The sequence below is a fragment of the Oenanthe melanoleuca genome, chromosome 7 (genome assembly GCF_029582105.1).
Source record: "Oenanthe melanoleuca isolate GR-GAL-2019-014 chromosome 7, OMel1.0, whole genome shotgun sequence".
NCBI lineage: Eukaryota > Metazoa > Chordata > Aves > Passeriformes > Muscicapidae > Oenanthe > Oenanthe melanoleuca.
In genome coordinates, this window is record NC_079341.1 from 30,074,463 (window position 1) to 30,091,632 (window position 17,170).

General features: G+C 39.3%; 1 protein-coding gene across 1 annotated transcript in view; it reads right to left on the reverse strand.

Annotated features, from left to right (window-relative positions):
• The window catches only part of NCKAP5 (NCK associated protein 5), a 342,982-nt gene that overhangs the window by 41,115 nt on the left and 284,697 nt on the right, over positions 1-17,170 (reverse strand). The window contains exons 12-15 of the mRNA XM_056496731.1: positions 16,977-17,165; positions 12,649-16,508; positions 11,766-11,943; positions 7,537-7,615 (exon numbers count right to left, since the gene is read on the reverse strand). Of these exons, the coding sequence (XP_056352706.1) occupies positions 7,537-7,615; positions 11,766-11,943; positions 12,649-16,508; positions 16,977-17,165 (4,306 nt within the window). The remainder of the gene's footprint in view (positions 1-7,536; positions 7,616-11,765; positions 11,944-12,648; positions 16,509-16,976; positions 17,166-17,170) is intronic.

The window sequence follows — 17,170 nt, forward strand, 5'->3', positions numbered from 1 at the left end:
TAAAGTTTCACTGAGAATATGCAGAACAACTCAGTAGAAGGAAAGGCTATTTATTCAGCTTTATGCACCACTGTGAGTTTTTCTGATGAGCCAGACCTTGACTGGTAATTGAGGCTGTTGCACACTGCCCTGGAAGGCACTGAACAGCAGGACCACATCTTCAGCAACACAAATACTGCAGCACAGCAACATGGGACTGCTAAATGTTGTGTAAAGTCTCCCAAAGAAATGGCACACTGGTCAGGGACAGAGGTAGAACAAAATCCTTGAAGATTTAAAGACTTGGCTGATGAGGTCCCTGAGCAGAACTCCCAGTCCTGAGGGGATGTTTCTACACACAGGACAGTCAGTTGTTCTTGCAATGCCTACTAGTTATTAAAGCAGATTTCCCATCAGTGATGACTCATTTTAGCTACTGTGGTTCAGAAAAGTAAGTAAACAACAGCCACAGGTCATGTCAGTGGTGTTGAAGGATCAGAAAATGAAGATTTTGGAGTACAAAAGGGGAAGAATAGTTCTTGATAATTGCATAGAAATCAAAATGCTTTGGGGATATTGCATGGAGGCAGCAAACAGCATAAATTTAGAGGGACTGACTGAGGTATTTTGGTAAGTCAAAGTATAAATGGAACTGCTCTTTATCCAGATGATCTCAGTTCTGTTTGTGCACTTTCAAAGGTGCCTCTTGTCTGTACAGTAACATCATGGCAGATAAGACTGTGATGGTCTCTTACATCCTTCAGGACACTTGTGGCACTAGATTTTGAGGCTTTTTTTTGTTTTGATATATTTTTTTAATGAACAAGTTTGGATCCCAGCATTGCTAGAGGCAAGCAATTTATTTCACTATTTATCAGTTCATCATTGTTCTAGCAATTGGGAGCCTAGCCCTTTGGATTAACAGCCTAGCTGGTTAGATAAGGCAAGTGAGCAGATTTTTAAATTGTCTGCTATGCTGAACTCCCATTTCAAGGCTCTAGCACACTTGCTAAACAGCCAGCACCTACAGACCTAACACCAACCTCTCAGCTAACACACAGGGCTTGGGAAAGCACCTTTGTTATGATGTGCAAATAAATCCATGCATACTGTATCATTGCTCATATAGGGGGGTCATGAAAAATCTAATACCTTATCACAACTTGTATCAAAATGGAACATTTTGCAGATGTGAAATAGGAACAGACCCAGGCTGGAAATTGATTCAGTGATAACTGGTTTTGCTTCATGACTTTTATAGAGAGCAGCCTCATGCAGAGACATCAAGGCATTCCACAGCTTTGCTGAGTGGTGATGGGGAAGATAAAGCAAACAATTTTCCTTTATCTGAAAATGTGTAAATGGATGATTCAACTGCTGTATCAGTGATGATTGCTAAATGGTTCTTAACTTCTATCAATGGCCTGATGAAAGGAATTAACGCTGACAGTGATAAATTGTTTTCTCAGGCATTGAGACTTTATGACAAGAGAGGATTTCTTTTGAGGTGAGAAGACACTCTATCAGTTGAATATTGTTCTTCATTACATGCATTGGAGACACTCAATGATTTGCTGGGCATTTAAGCAAATTGTGGCTTATCCCTTTGCCTCTCCACAATGCTGTGGATCACCTTTCTTTATTGAATGCACAGGCTATAACAGAGATAAGTTTGCTCACCATCTCTCCTCTCTCACTTATCCTGTTACATTTATCTTGGTAATCCATGACAGACCTCACATCATCTGTCTCCAGGTTTTGAGGGCTCCTAAATGTAAATGTGTTTGCTCAAATATATCAGACTTAATGGACATGCTTTAGGATGATGCATGACAAATTTAATGTATCTACCACATTAATCAGGCTTGTTTCCTTCACATCTATTTCAATTCCCCAAGAATGAGAAAATATGAATTTAATAGCTGTTTACTCAGTACCCCAGTACAAATACCCAGTTTTAGTAGTTTACATAAAGGTGGACAAAACCAAGTGTTTGGTTTGGCAGAGGAAAGTGTCCAGTATTTTTTTTTTTGTCTCATCAGAAACTTGGTGCAATCTTATTAAACAAGCAGAGAGACTCCTATTGTTTCCAGCAAGCTTTGGAATAAGACATTGGATAATTTATATAACTAAGCACTAAGAGCATGTACATTAAATGTCATATTCAGAAATGAAATGTGAAACATAATTTCTCAGTTCCAGTGTTCATCAGATCTAGATTTCAGGAAGAGACCAAAAGAAAAAAAAAAAAAAGGCAGATGGCACTGGAGAAGGATCTATTGTTTAGAAATGATTATTGGTATGGATAGAGAAAGGCTCTGAATGTTAGTCTGCATTTGTGGAGAGTCCACACAAGTAGCACCACACAAGCAGTGACCACCAACTTCAAATGTTGCAGGTGAAAGGTGAGAAAAGAAAAAGGATCTATTTGTGGGAAAAACATACATAAGAACCAAGAAGAAAAGAGGAGCCAGAAACAAACTGATCTGGAGCACTAGAAAGAATGGAGGCCCTTCTCATACAAAAGTCTGCTCATTAAATGTGTTTAAATGTGTTATTAGCATATATATAATTTCATAGTATGGCTACTGGGTGCTGAATAAACAATAACAGAATACAAAAGCCAAGGTTCTCATCTTTAGTATTTGATACATCAATACAAATTATTGTAAGGCTGACATTTCATTTTAAGTCAAACTCACTTCTACCTGCAAAGTTACATGTTCTACCTTTGCTATCAGTATATCTGTAAAATTGCTATCAAGGAGCTGGCAACTTATCTATAAAACTTGCTGTGAAGGACTTTCCTGGTTTCTACTGAAAATGGAGTTTGATCACTTTGCTGCATATAAAGCTTAAAGGAGGAGATTTTAAAACACAATACAACATAAAACACTCCCTATACTTCCCCTCTAGAACACGAAGCATCTAAGTGATTCAACCACATGCTCCCTAAAGAAGACAAACCTCAAAAAAGTTTCTTAGAAAATAAAAAAAAAAAAATTCTTCCTTTTTTGTGACCAGATTGCCTTTAAATTATGCTGCAAACCCCTTCTGAAAGGTTGTTCTTGGAAAGCAGAAAAAACCATGATAAAGCCCGCCAGAAGGCAGATGATTATCAAGAACTTTAATGGATTTGAGCGCTGGGCTACAGCAGAGCTACAAAAGAATCCCTTGACCTCAGTGTGTGTTTTTGTTCTGGCACAAAGCACCAAAGTCTACAGTGCACTTTTAATGTTGCTTTGATAGTGTGGAAGCCCAACCCTCTACCTAGCTAGAGACTTTTCAAAACCCTTTCAAGTCTCTGAAGGCATTTGCTCTGTATTATCTACAGGGTTCCCATTTAACACTGGATGAATCCATTTGAAGCAACTGACCTGGACCTCTAATGAAAATTTGACAAATATTAGCTCCAAGTCCTTCTTCAAAGTTTCAAGAATTCTGGCTACATTTATCTTCATAATCTTTGCCCAGCTCTGAATTTCACTTGGAATTCTCCAAACAAGCAACAGGGGTCAAGGCACAGTTAGGTAATTTGTTTCCAGGAACTGTGAATCTTTCTACTGTGGATTCTAACCCCAGCCTGCCTCAGGGATTTAACTCCCCACTCAACTCCAGTGGGAAGTACCTTGTGCTCCCAGAGGAGCAGGCAGTACCAGTAACACCCAGATGGATTTTAGATTTCTCCAGCCAGTTCTCCTGTTACCAGGTATTTGCTCTCTAGAGAAGCCACAAGAAACTTCAGGTGTATCCAGACTGTTAAAATCTATTTTGTTCTTACCAGCAATGTTATTTTGATGAAAAAAATCTACTTGCAGCAATGCCCCTGATGTCAAAACTCAACAGGCTTTTATTATACAATGAATTTGGCCTTTTAGCTCAATCAGTGACATATTAAATATAACATTTGAAACCATAAGCTTTCCAGTTCAATAAACAATTCCTTCAGATGAACTGCCCATGATTCCATGTACTCCCTGAATTTCAGTGCTTTAGACCAGAAGTGTTTGATTCACTTATGTTGCTAAGGATGGAATGCCTGCTGGAAATCCACTATGGAAAATAAACATATTCACACATAGAAATATCTGTGACAAAAAAAGAAACCCTCTTTCTTTTCATTGAAACCTGAGTGTAAATTAAAGAACAGGCTTGAAACTTTCTCAGACACTTCTCATCAGTCTATTTAAGCTGAGGCTGTGTTTTGTGTGAAACTTGAGTATATCATTAGCAAAAGTTTGTTCCATGCTCTTCTAGAAAAATTTCACCTATTTGGGGTAAGAGAAAAGGAAAATGGACCCAGAAAAATTATTATTATTATACAACTTTCAAACTAGGGTTTGATAAATCACAGTGTTGCTGTCTGAGAAAATGGCACATTCAATCTTTCCCTTCAGCCTCAGCAGAGGTTGGTACCAACACTGAAGAATGATATGATTAATTACAACTAAATTTCCTGTTCATTACAGATATATTCCCAAAAAGAAAACAGCCTGTAAATTAGTGTATACCCAAAAATACTGGTGCTGCATACCCTAGTATTCCCACGTGAAGTTGTCTGCAAGAATTAATTCTTCAGTAATTAGCATTTGTTTGCTTGTGCCGTGGATTTTTGACTTTTCCCTTGAAGCTGTTTAACAATGAAAATTCTGCATGCATTATAATTAATACAATCACACTTTTCCAGGAGAAGCTGCTAATTTGAAACAGCACTTGAAATATGAAATATTGAACTTCTTTAACAAATGCTTTGTTCCTCTCAAGATGTCCAATGACATTGTGTATGTAAAGGTGTTATCTGTAAAGGTGTCTTGTAAATTTTTGGGCCATTGTGACAATGGGGAAATTAAAGACAAATAATGACATTTCTACTCCCTTGAGGGGGACAGAATTCTTTTACTTTGTAGAATGGAGGTGCCTCTCTTATGTTTACATGGGAACAATACTGTCAGGAGCTTGACACATCACCTGTGCATTCAAGAAAGGAATTTTATTTATAGGAATACTTGAAGACCCTGCTGTACCTGTCTGGGCTGGGGAGTCTGGCATGACATGAAGGGGAACTCAACCTTTGCATCATGTCCTTCCTCTTACTAGGCACTTCATTTTCCACTTCATCCCTCTTTCCAAGCACAACTGCTTTATTGCAAAGGGCTTGAGGGAAGAGCTCTGAGGATGACTGGAGTTCAAAGGGCTGCTCATGGGTCCCCAGGTCTGCTGTCTGTGGGGGTGGGAGCACTGCCACCATCTCTGCTGCCAGAGCCACTTTTGGCTTCCTCACTGACACTACAGCAAAAGCATCCAGGGTCTAACATATTTTTAAAAACTTCCAAAATGGTTTAAATACATTTTGAAGAACAATATAGCACAATATAATGACTGCTTCATATGGAAATGATCATGATCGTGCACTCCTGAGATATAAATATATGAGGAGGGAGATTGTATAGAACTGGGCATTGTTGCTTTCTTTCAACTGAGCAAATCCAAAGAGCCAGCAAAATACTTAAATTGGTTTAGATCAGTAACTGGCAATTAAAAACCTAGCAACTGGTATTTTACACATTTTTTTGATTCATACCCAGGAGTATCTCACAGTTAGAACGTGATGAACCAGAATTGTCTCATATGACACCTCCCAGAAGACTGTTATTAGTATCTTGTTTATTGGTTAACTGGGCAGGACTGCTGTCACTTCAGTTATTTTAGTGACAACTGCAGAACATGTGCTTTTCCTGCTGTATAAAATCCATTTTCCCTGCTTAATCATAGCCTTTCTACTATACATTCAGCTCTAGGTCTGCTTTGATAAAGCCCAGTGGAATAAATGCATTAAAACACAGCTAAAAGCACACAGGGAACTTTGAACAAGAAGGAATGTCCTTAAGCTGATGGACAGTGGATTTAGGAATTAGTAAGAAATTCTGTACTATAAGGGTGGTGAGGCCATGGAACAAGTTAGTGAGAGAAGCTGTGGCTGCACAGAGTTTCAGCAGGGAAAAAAATCAGTATCTTTCCATGAAAACTTCTGTATCAGAAAAATGCCAGAATCTCTGTCAAGGAATTTTAAAAGCATCTGACAACCTGATAACCACTGTGTCCTGCCAGAGACTCTGATTTGGTGCCTGAGGGAGGAGCAAAATATTAATACTCTTAAAAGCCACCAGAACTATGTATTACAGGACCCAATAACAAATAAAATACCAAAATATAGCAACTAGGACTCAGCCACAAGCACCAATTACACTGATGAACAAGGATTCTCTGGAGTCTTTTTATGAAAGGAAACCAAAACTCTGCAAATAGTTGGGTTTTTTTTCCTTTTTCAGTCTCTAGGTTAAAAAAAAATGAAACATTTCACATAATTCAAAGTAAAAGTTTTGAGAATTTTTGGGATGGAGGCAAAGCAATTATTTCAGTATGAGGAAAAACAATTTTGAACAATCTTAGGTGAAGTATTCTCTGCTGGGCAATTTCTGGTAACAGAAAATAAGTGTTTTCTGCACAGCATGAGTTTCTGCTTGCAGGGCTAGTGCCTACCCAGTGACAGAATGCCCTCAGAGTCTTACACTCTACAAAATTCTTGTTATTCAGTTGCTGTCATGGAGCCAGGTTATGGCTGAGCTCTCAGGGAGGGAAGAGTTTAGGGATCTTTCCTCCAGGTAGCACAGCCAGAGTTTATTTGTCTGAATTTGGGACTAAAGGGCTGCACAAGTCAATGAAGCATGCAAATGTTTTCCTAGTGCCCCAAAGGAAATGTGCTTTGACATGATACCTCTGTTTGGACTTGCTGGGTTGGCAGTACCAGTGAAATGAAAGAGATTATGGCTAGAAAAAAAAGGAATCAGATTTTAACTTTTTAATAAAACTTTTTACTGCAGTCTCTATCTGCAAAGGGGCTGAAGGTGAATTTTTGTTGTTCAGTTGGTTCCTTATACTGGTGACACAGTGCTCTAATACAAACCTATTTTGTATTAGGTGTGCTGTAATACAAACCTCAGACTTCTCTTTTGTCCCCCATTGCCTATTTAATATTTTTACATGTACTGAGATTACATGTAGGCAGGGTGGATGGTGCTACCCTTCCACAGCAAATCAAGTGTATTTTCAATAACAGCTATAAGGTCCTCTGAACAGACACCTGTTTGCTGTTCCTTGTGGTTTAGTTTATCACAGCAATCATTCCATATAAATTTTATTCTGAATTTTACTAATTCAAGGCCAGATGACAGAGCTAGAGTATATCAGTATTAATTCCCCTGACAGTGTCATGCACCACAGCCCTTATGTTAAGCCACTGCATGTTACCCACTGTTCTGGGAGGCTGAAATGATCTTTCACAACCAGACCCCAAGGCCCTCCAGTCAAACATTGCATTGACACACAATTGTGATGGTATGTCCTCATCCCATGCCTTGATAAAATCTGGCTATCCAGGAGCTAAATGTAGGCTAAAGCTGACACAAGGGGACAAACAAACAAAGTAATGACAATTAAACATGTCTACTTTGCAAGAACTGACAGCAATAAAATCCAGTGTAAAATATAATTTTGTACCTATCACATGACTCTGACATGTAGTCCTTGTCATGGTGTCCTCCTCTTCTTCTTGCAGGTTTTCTGTGACTACTTTAGCCTGTACATAGTGCAACAACAAAAGTGAAGAACATCTGTGACTCTGTTTATGTTGTTTCATGACAACGACAGAATGCTTTGCAGAAATAAATTAAAGTTACATGGCAGTTAAGAGTGGAATATATAACCTGTCTTATTCTATGAATGATATCTGATGATAACAACTTTAATTCTATTCCAAATCACAATATGCAGCAATAAAAAATATCCTTGGAAGATGTACTTCTTCAAAATAAACACCTAATACATGGTGTGGTGTCTTTTTAGCTCAGTTTGCAAACACTGCATTTGGAGTTTTTATTTCCATCTCTGTTTAAAAGCATTTATTAGCTTGACAGAGAGAAAAAAATTCATTTAAGAACACAGAGCACTCTAAGAGGCTGTATGTGGTATTCAAGTTTGTGTTATTCAAATCCCTCAGATATTATGGGTTTTTTCAAAGATGTATCTTTGCCCTGTTATTCTGCACTCCTATTTCCCAGGTGTGCAGATAATCTGAATGCCTCCCTAGCACACATGAAATCCCCCTCCATCATGTGCCACCAGTGGTCACAATTCAGTTTTAAGGACATATTTTTCTGCCATGCTACATAAATTAAACAGGAATAAAGATAATTCCAGGGTGATGAGAGGAGGAAAGGCAGCACCACAGAAAAATTGCTTTCAATATCTCAGGGATCTTAAATTATTTGCTAATCACTCTCTGCTGTTTCAAACTGCTTGCAGCACACTCACAATAGCAAGAGCACATTTTGTAATCCAAGCCCTGGAATTTATCATAATTTGCATTGCATATCTTCGACCATGGTGTAAATCCTGCTTGCTGGGTTACACAAGCAGCCCTGTTGACCTCTTGTGAGCAGCCTAAGTACAACACCAAATACTGGCTCTCCAGATTTTTAAAAGTGCATTTATCATCTCTTAATCCTAGGGATTTGATTGCATCTTGTCTTTCTTACAAAATGCCTCTCTTCAGGCTCTGAATCGAGGAGGCGAGTGCTCATTTGGCATCCAGTTCCAGGTGGAGCAGTTTCTCACATTTGCAGAGTGCATGGCCAAGAGCTGCTGTGACATTTCACAATATTGCAATAGATCCCTGGGTGTTCCCCAAACACACAGACTGTGCACACAGAGTGCCACACAAAACTCCTGGTGCCTTGGGTTTGGTGCCACATTTCCCCATCACAAAGTGAAGCCCGTGGCTGTTCTAAATCACACAGGGCTGTAATAAAATCACAAAGATGAAATCAAGCAGCACAGCACAAAAATGATTGTATCTCACCTTAAGCTCCAGCCAAGGACATGAAAAAGTACTGGAGAATGTGGAATATCCTTGGTGCAGGCTGAAGTGTTATGTATTCCTTCTGGCTGGCCTTTAGAGCAAAGTGCTTTTTTGATGAACACTAACGGGAAGTGTATCCCTCTGAAGGTGAATGCACAAGGCCACCACTGGTGGAACATTGCTTTTTCCATAAATCCAGTGGCATTCCAGCAATAACATTCTTTGCATGAACAGAAATCAGAGGTAATTGGTGCATATGTTATGGTGTAATAGTGCCTCAAGCCTTTACCTGGCACACCATAAGAAAAGTGATTTAATCATCAAAAATTAAATAGCTTTTAAGGAAAAAAGTCTTGCAAGAACATTAATGTTAGGAACTGTTCTGGCCAGGATTTAAAGCAGCAGTATATATCTGATAAGCAGTTTGGAAACACAGCAGCTTCTGCACTGAGCTGTATGACTGAGTGCACTTTGCATTGTTCAGAAAAGAAAAGAAATCCTCCTGGTTTAGGGCTCTTCAAAAGATTTATTCTGTTTTCTCCAAAAGCATTAATTTTGTCTTTTTATGAGCAAAAAAAAATGCACAATAGGCCATTCTACTGCATGTGACTGTTCCCAGTCACAGCTATCTCCCAGCCCTTTGCAATCTGCTTCAAAGTAAGCAGACACCAAAGAATAACTGGAAATGATAGTAATAAGATTCATGAACTTTGAATTTAAAGACTTGGCATTGTTTTTCTTTTAGAAGTTTGGAGGACAAGATGAAATACCACATATTGAGGAATCTCAAGGTATCTCTCTTTCAGAAGTTAGCATTAATAACTGAAAGCCCATTTTAAATCTCATTATTCTAGACCTCATCAGTCTTTTGGCACTAGATATTTCTTTCAGGAATTAAGTGCCGCAGAAAACCCAATATGAAACTCAAAAAAAAAAATGAAACATATAAATGTAACTTAATCTTCAAAAACCACACAAAAATACTTTGTTTTTCAGCTAATGAAAGAGTGTATGGTGTAGCAGAAGTAATGCCTTTTCACCATGACTAACATGTCCTTAAAAACTAAATAGTATAATTAGCATTTCCCCATTATTTATGTACATTAAAGGACAATCTTTGTAGTTCCTTCATAAAATGAAGTGTGTTTCTTTAAGATATAGTTAAAAACTATTATTGCAGCATTTAGAAAGACTTCACAAAGTGACAGACAAAAAGCACAGCAAATTATTGCAGCATTAGAAAATAATAAGTTAAAAACTGTAGAAGCAATGTGTGGAGTTTTTTGTACTTCTGTACAGTGAAGATATACCCTAAGCTGTCAGGACCATATTAAATGGAGCATAGTTAAACTGAGTGGCTCTGATAAGGGGCTCTGCTCTGCTATCTAAGTTCTAGATCAGTTGGATTGAATTTCCTGCATATTGCACATTTCCAGACTTTCATTCTCTCTCTTTCCTTTCAGTGACACTACAAGGACAGTCTTAGATATGCTTATAATTTGTGGTTTTATAATGCAGGAGACATCTACATTTTCAAAGAGGAGATGATACCAGAGGAGTCAGGAGGAAAGTTTTCTAACACATTCATTTTGCATATGTTCCCTGTGAGTTTTAAAAAAAAAATGACCTTGCAGATGTTCTCAGCAAAGATGTCTGTATTAAAGTAAAAAAAAAAAAAAAAAAAAAAAAAGAAAGAAAAAATTGCCTGAATTTGAAACTATGTATTGAATGCCTTGACCTCAGGCACCCTCAACATCAGCCCTAAGCTAAGAGTATTTTCAGTCCCCATTATAAAGCTTTTTGCAATGTTCCCAGAGAATTTTTATTTCAGATTCACTCAGATGAAATTGCTGTATGTGCTGCACTTTAGTAACTCAGTTCCATCAGAACAACAAAAGGAACAGCCTCAGCTTCAGAGTAAGTATTGCATTTGCCATGAGTTTCCAGGCTGTTTGTTAAAATTGTGGTTGTGGTTAATAATAATCTTAATAATATGGACAAGACAGGTATCTCAGGAATGAGGAAAATGTATAGGGTTAAAGCATCTCTGTTCTCCTTTTGCTGGACTTTAAAACATCATGGGAAAGGCCCTTGCTAGGCACGACATTGCTCATTAAATTAGAAGGTTAATTAATAGAAGCCTCAGCAGGAAGGGCAGCCCTTCAGCCTGACTTTAGGTTACAATCCTAAACTGTGTGAACACTTCTCAGTGCAGTAAAGTTAGTCCAGAACCAGACTCTAGCAGCTAACAGAAAATGGGATATTTTTTTTTTTACATTACAACATTCCTCCTCTCTGAGTAAATTAAATTATCAGGTACAGTTAGTACCTTATTAAATTATAAAAATAACTAAAGGCCATTAACAGGGAGATTTTTAATGGTGCAAAGTGAGACACAGGTCCAGTGTACGTTTTTGCTTCTGAACATTCCCTCTTAAATGACAAATATTCCCAAATGTGCTCAAATAATTTGACTTTTCCACACCAGCAGTGCATTTTTTAGGCTTAATGACTTCTATAATATTCAGAGGAATGTTCAATACTGGTATGCAATTTTCAGGGAAAGGGGAAAAAAATAATAATAAAAAAGGTCCTATTATTTCACTCTGCTACAGTAAGATTATAGCATCATTGTGCATGTATCTTCACTGGAATTGAATTGCCAGCAGAAGCAGTAGACTCTTCATGACTATCTGTATAATGTGGCCTATAGCCAAGCTGCCAACTCTTGTATTAATCCTCTAGCTACACAAAATCTTTCTATCTTATATATAAACAGTTATTATCCTGTTTGCCTGCAATGGCAATAAGAAACACATCCAGAAGTTAAAAAGAAGGTAATAATGTTTTCGTGTACTGAAGCACTTACCAGGGTCTGATTCTGCATTTCCATATCAGCTTTTGTGTTGCTGTTTTTCCTGTGGTTTCCCTGGGAGCTGATAGAGTTGCCATGAAGAGAGGAGCCCTGGGAGCTGCCCTTCGACACACTCCTGTAGGAAACATTATTTGATCCACTTTCTGTCTGCTGAGCTGCTTTCTTATCAACTCTGCAGGTAGAGAGTGATTCCTCTGATAAATTGCATTGCCCTCCTTCAATCACTCTACTTTCCCATTCCTTTAATGTTTAAAGTAACCTCTCTGTATCTCTCTGTCTCTAGACCTTTGAGTGATAAATGTTTCTAACTAGCCTTGATCAAACCTGTCACTTGCAGTTTCAGGTAGTATATCAATTTAGCCTTTCACATGTGATGATTTATATTATATTTGGGACTGCTGTGGGGCAAACGTGAAAACACAATATACCCATTGCTAAGTTCTTCTGTGATCAAAGGTTGTGATAGCTGGAAAGGTAATTAATTCTGACAAGTTACCAAATATGTGTTTTCTGGTTACAGTACAGGGAGATGGAATACATTAAAACATGTACCTAATTACCCTCTATCTTTACACACCATCTGCCTAGATTCTTGATTTCTGGAATAATTTGAATTATCAGCTTGGATGTAACTCGCCTATCTTTAATTTCAAAGACCAATGGTTTGGTTAACAAAGTAACATGAACAAAATTATCATCTCATTGTTAATGTTTGGGGTTTTTCTTCCTGTAGAGATTAAAGTCCCAACTGTGCACCTACAGTTTGAATGCACAGTAGTGCATTAGCACGTAAAGAACATGCATTGAACTTCACATCTGGGCATCTGTAAAGCTACATTGACATTAACACATCCCAAATTGTGTTCTGGAGTTTTACCTGTTTAAAAGCTCTCTCATAAAGCTGTCTTTTGGTGAGTAGGCAGCTGTGGTGGAACCTCTGTCTTTCTCACACTCAATCTCTCCAGGAGGGTCTTGGGAAGACTTCACAATTTTGCTCTCCATGGCTAAAATGTCACCATTGTCTGTTTTCCTGTTAATTTCATTTTCTATTTCACAGTGTTGTTCAGTTTTCTTCTTTTCTTTTCTCCTCTCTAATTTTGTCTGCTTAATTCCAAATCCTGAAACTTTTGCATCCTTTTTTTCCACCTTACTTTTAGGAACATCAGTCTTCCTGCTACTCAGTGCTGGGAGCTTACTCTTTCGGAAGCCAAACCAACTGGCGATAGAAGGCCCAGTCTTCTGTTTAGTCTCCACAGTGGGAGATTTGGTTTGTCCCTGACCCTTTTGCACATTTTCTTGAATGCATAACATGACTTTCTCCTCTATTGTAGGTTGCAGAGATGGTGAACTCAAGAGATCATTAACCTTCTCAGAGGTCTCTGCTAATTCTAAAGACATTTGCTGTCTTCGTGACTTTGTTGCTTCTAGTCTATGAGGACACTTTACTCCATCAAAGCTTTGGAAGGACAAAATTTGCTTAGAAGATACAGCAGCTGAGGCTTCTAACTCCAATTCTGCTGAAAGAACACTTCTTTTACCTAGAGCTTCATGCTTAAAGCTTTCAGTGCTTTTCTCACCCTGCACAGACAGACTGCGTGCATCTTTCTGAGAAAATGGTTTGCTTCCATCACATTTTGAAGTGCTGTGAAACTGGTCTACCTTTTGAGGTGATCTGAAGGGCAATTTGCTTGGGCTTCCGTGCTGGCTATTGCAAGTGCTCATATTTCCAAGAGAGCCTTGTCTAGGATAAGAATTTTCTGTGGGTTTAGTAGTACATAAAAGTGCCTCCGGTGTCACTGCTGCCCCAGGAGCAGCCTTGATTTGAAGCCCTTCCATGGCTGAGTTCTGCCTGGTTAGAGAATTCCCTCTGTCAGAAGTGTTTGTGATAATCTGAGTCCGTACTTTCCCGACACCTTCTGCCACAGGGGCAGATGGCTTCTCCCCAGTGTGGATGCTGAAGCTCTGACTCCGAGCCTTCGCTCCGTTCATGCCCAGAGCTGGCTTCAAGTGAGACTTGTTGCTAGAAGAAACAGACCTCTTAACTAATTTGCTTTCTAATCCATCTCCTCTGTCTGCCACCAAGTTGCAGCTTTCATGTGAATGAGCTGATGCTGCATCCATACTAAGTCCCACAGCACAATTATTTTTTACTTCAGTATCAGACTTGGAGTCCTTTAATTCTGCACCCACTGCACCTTTGGTGGTTACACACCCAGCCTCACTTTGCCTGTACTTGCTGGAACTCCCATTGCTTTTGGAAGCTGCATTGATGCTGTCCTTTTCCTGCTTCCCTGGTACAGTGGAGCTCTTGCGGAGCAGCTGGGGGGATCTGACAAGTAATTTCAGTCCTACAGGGAGACGGGTTTTCATCCCCCTCTCGTTAGGGTTGGGAGAGGCGTGTGCAGCATCACTGGCATGAAACGGCCTTGATGGGAAATTGTTTACCTGAGATAGCAAAGGCTCACTTGTGCTGGTGGTGTGACACTGAGGAGTCGTGGGGAGAATGTCTGGCACCTTCTGTAGCTGGTCCAACCCACTGTCACTGGAAATATTGTTCTTGCTGGAATATGTGTCCTGTGAAGGAGCTGTTTCTAGTGATGGACAGCCTAGGGAAAAGGACCTGGCTGTTTGAAAATCTGTGCTGGAATACTCACGTTTCCTGTGGAGACCAGCCTGATTTGGGTTTTTTGGGCAGACTTGCTTTGTGGAAACTTTGGAAAGTCCTTGGCATGCACTGTGGGATTGCTCAGATGTGCATGTATTTTGCATAATTCCTTCTGCATTTTCTTGAAGGTAAGATAATTCAATTTGGGCCCCAGAAGATACATTTTTTGCTTGCATTTCATGACTAGATTGATTATGAAAGCCAGAGTTCACAGTTCCTTTTAATGGAGATGATTTCAGTGCATTTTTTGCTGCTTCAGTGGGACCAGCTCCCCCTAACTTTAGTGCCAGAGGTGGAGAATTAGCATAATTAGGCCGAATCAACAGGGATGTTGTCCTGCCTGGAGGAAGGGGTGGGGATGGAGATCGGGCTTCTACAGCAGCTAAATCACAATGAAAGTCTCTGGTTGGAGGTTCCCCATAGCTACTGGGCTCTATAAAGTGCTGAGGCAACAGTGGTGATGCTGGACTCTGACTCTTTGGATGCTTTGACCCATCTCCTCTGCCAGGACGTTTCAAGTTTGGCAGGGGGTGGGCAGGGGGCTTTGGAACCTGAAATTCAACTTTTGAATCAAAATGACGAGGTGGGCTCTGAGCCTTTTTGAACCTTGAAAGCTTTACAGGTGGCACAGCAGGTGATTTCTCAAGGGCTGTGGGGCCCACTGACTGAGCTACAGGTGCCTCCCCACTCTCAGCCGTCAGAGTTTTTTGGGGAGAAAATTTACCTCTGCTGGGTATTTTAGTTCCATTTGGCTTTTGACTGATTCCTGCATGCACAGTGGAGCTTGAATTGGCCTTGTATGGTGCATCATACACTGGCTTCACTAGTTTCTGTCGTGAAGTGTTTGGCTGTGTCACTTTTCCACAGCGTGAAGATTCACCACAGGTCAGCGGGACAACTTTATTTTTATTCCCTGTATTATCTTCAAGATATTTTTTATCTTGAGTATTTTTCCCAGTTTCATCTTCCTGTCTTTCTGAAGCAGTGTAGTTTCTAGCATTGGGCCCTGGCTGCAAATCAGTTCTTCCCTGAGGTATAAGTTCAGTGTATTCTGCACTGGACGTCGTTTGTGGCTGGTTGATTGAAATCTCATTTCTTGTTACAGTGACAACTCCAGTTTGATGTGAGCTGAATTCAATTGGCTCACCATCCTTAGCATCGTATATTACTGTAATGCACTCTTCAGAAGAGGTCTTTTTTATAACCTTTTGTTGTTTAATGAAATTACATGGCTTAGGCCTAATGTCTGAGTGAACAGCAATCTGGTTCTCTTCTTTGTCAGCAGATACAAACTGAGAATTCTCCGTGGCTTTGAGCAAGTCAGGGGTCTTTGTATACTTTTCAGGAAAGGGAGTTGCTAGTAAATCTGAGGGACTTTTCTCATCACTGCTTTCTATATGCAATTCATCCAAGACTTCATTGTCATCAGTGTCTGAAAGCTGAAAATTAAAGCCCTTCCAGCCCATATTAGAATGGCCTTGATTTAACTGTAACTCAGGCAGCTTTGCTCTGGTGCATGATTTTACATCTGCCTGAAATCCACTGACAAAACTAGTCAATTTCTCAGGTCTTTCCTTTGAATTAAAAAATGAACTTCTTTCTGGCAAATGTTTTCTGCTAGGATCCCAGTCAAAGAGACTGTCAGAAATGCTATGAGTTAATTTATGATAATACGTCCTGCAGTCCTTGCTTGGAACTTCCTGCAGCAACAGTAAGGATGAAGAGTCATCATCTGCATCATCATGAGAATCTGAATCATAAGAGAAAGTTTTGTTGTGTTCAATGCAAATACTTCCCATTTCCATTGGCTTACAATGAGTCTGTTCATTATGGCCACCACACTTAATTCCAGGGGAATATATTCCTTCGTTAGAGTTCATGCAATCTTTGTAACCCCATTTTGATATTACTGAAGGTGGTTCAAGCAATATTTTTTGCTCCTGCAATTTTTTCAGCCCTTCTAGGATATGGTTTTCCTTGATACGAGTTGGAGGTAGATCATCTGCAGGACTTGAGAGGTTGCTTGGGAGTGAAGAACCAATGCTTATTCTTTTATCCCATCTCACGGATGACTGTCAAAAGAAAATAAAAATCACTTGTGTTACTCAAAATGCTGTCAATAGAAGTGTTACGATTTTTGTAAAGAGGTAGAGGAGTTACATAAGGGAATTCTATTCCATTTTTTGCTATTTATAGCAAAGCCCTTTTTTAATAAAGGATTTCACAGTGGTGTGAAGGCTGCAGTGCATTAAAAACCTGTAGGAAGAACAATATGAATGGAAGGATTAACAAAAAGAAGTAGAGCAGTTTGGACTATGAAAGGCATAATAAATGTCTGAACAAAAGAGGAGACTGTAAGTAAGCTGGAGTGAAAAAGGAATCACTAAAAAAATTAAATAGGCGGTAGCAGTTTAGTGACAGCTGTCCTCAATATAAAAGAGAGAGGAAAGTAAAAAAAACTTCTGAAACAGGTAGCTTTTCAATTACTCTTGTTTCAGATAAATTTAAACTAATACATGAAGAAAATTAATTTGATTTACCCTATTGCTTGTCTTTCCATCATTCCAAGTATAGGAGGAACCACTGGAATATTCACTGCAAGCACTTGAAAGGGAAAGTTCACTGCTACTGCAGCTGCTCCGAGGATACAGGCGGCTAGAGCCTGTCACATTTAATTGACTCTGGCATTTCAAGGCAGGTATGCTGGATTTCACATTCTGCTGGCATTCCTAAA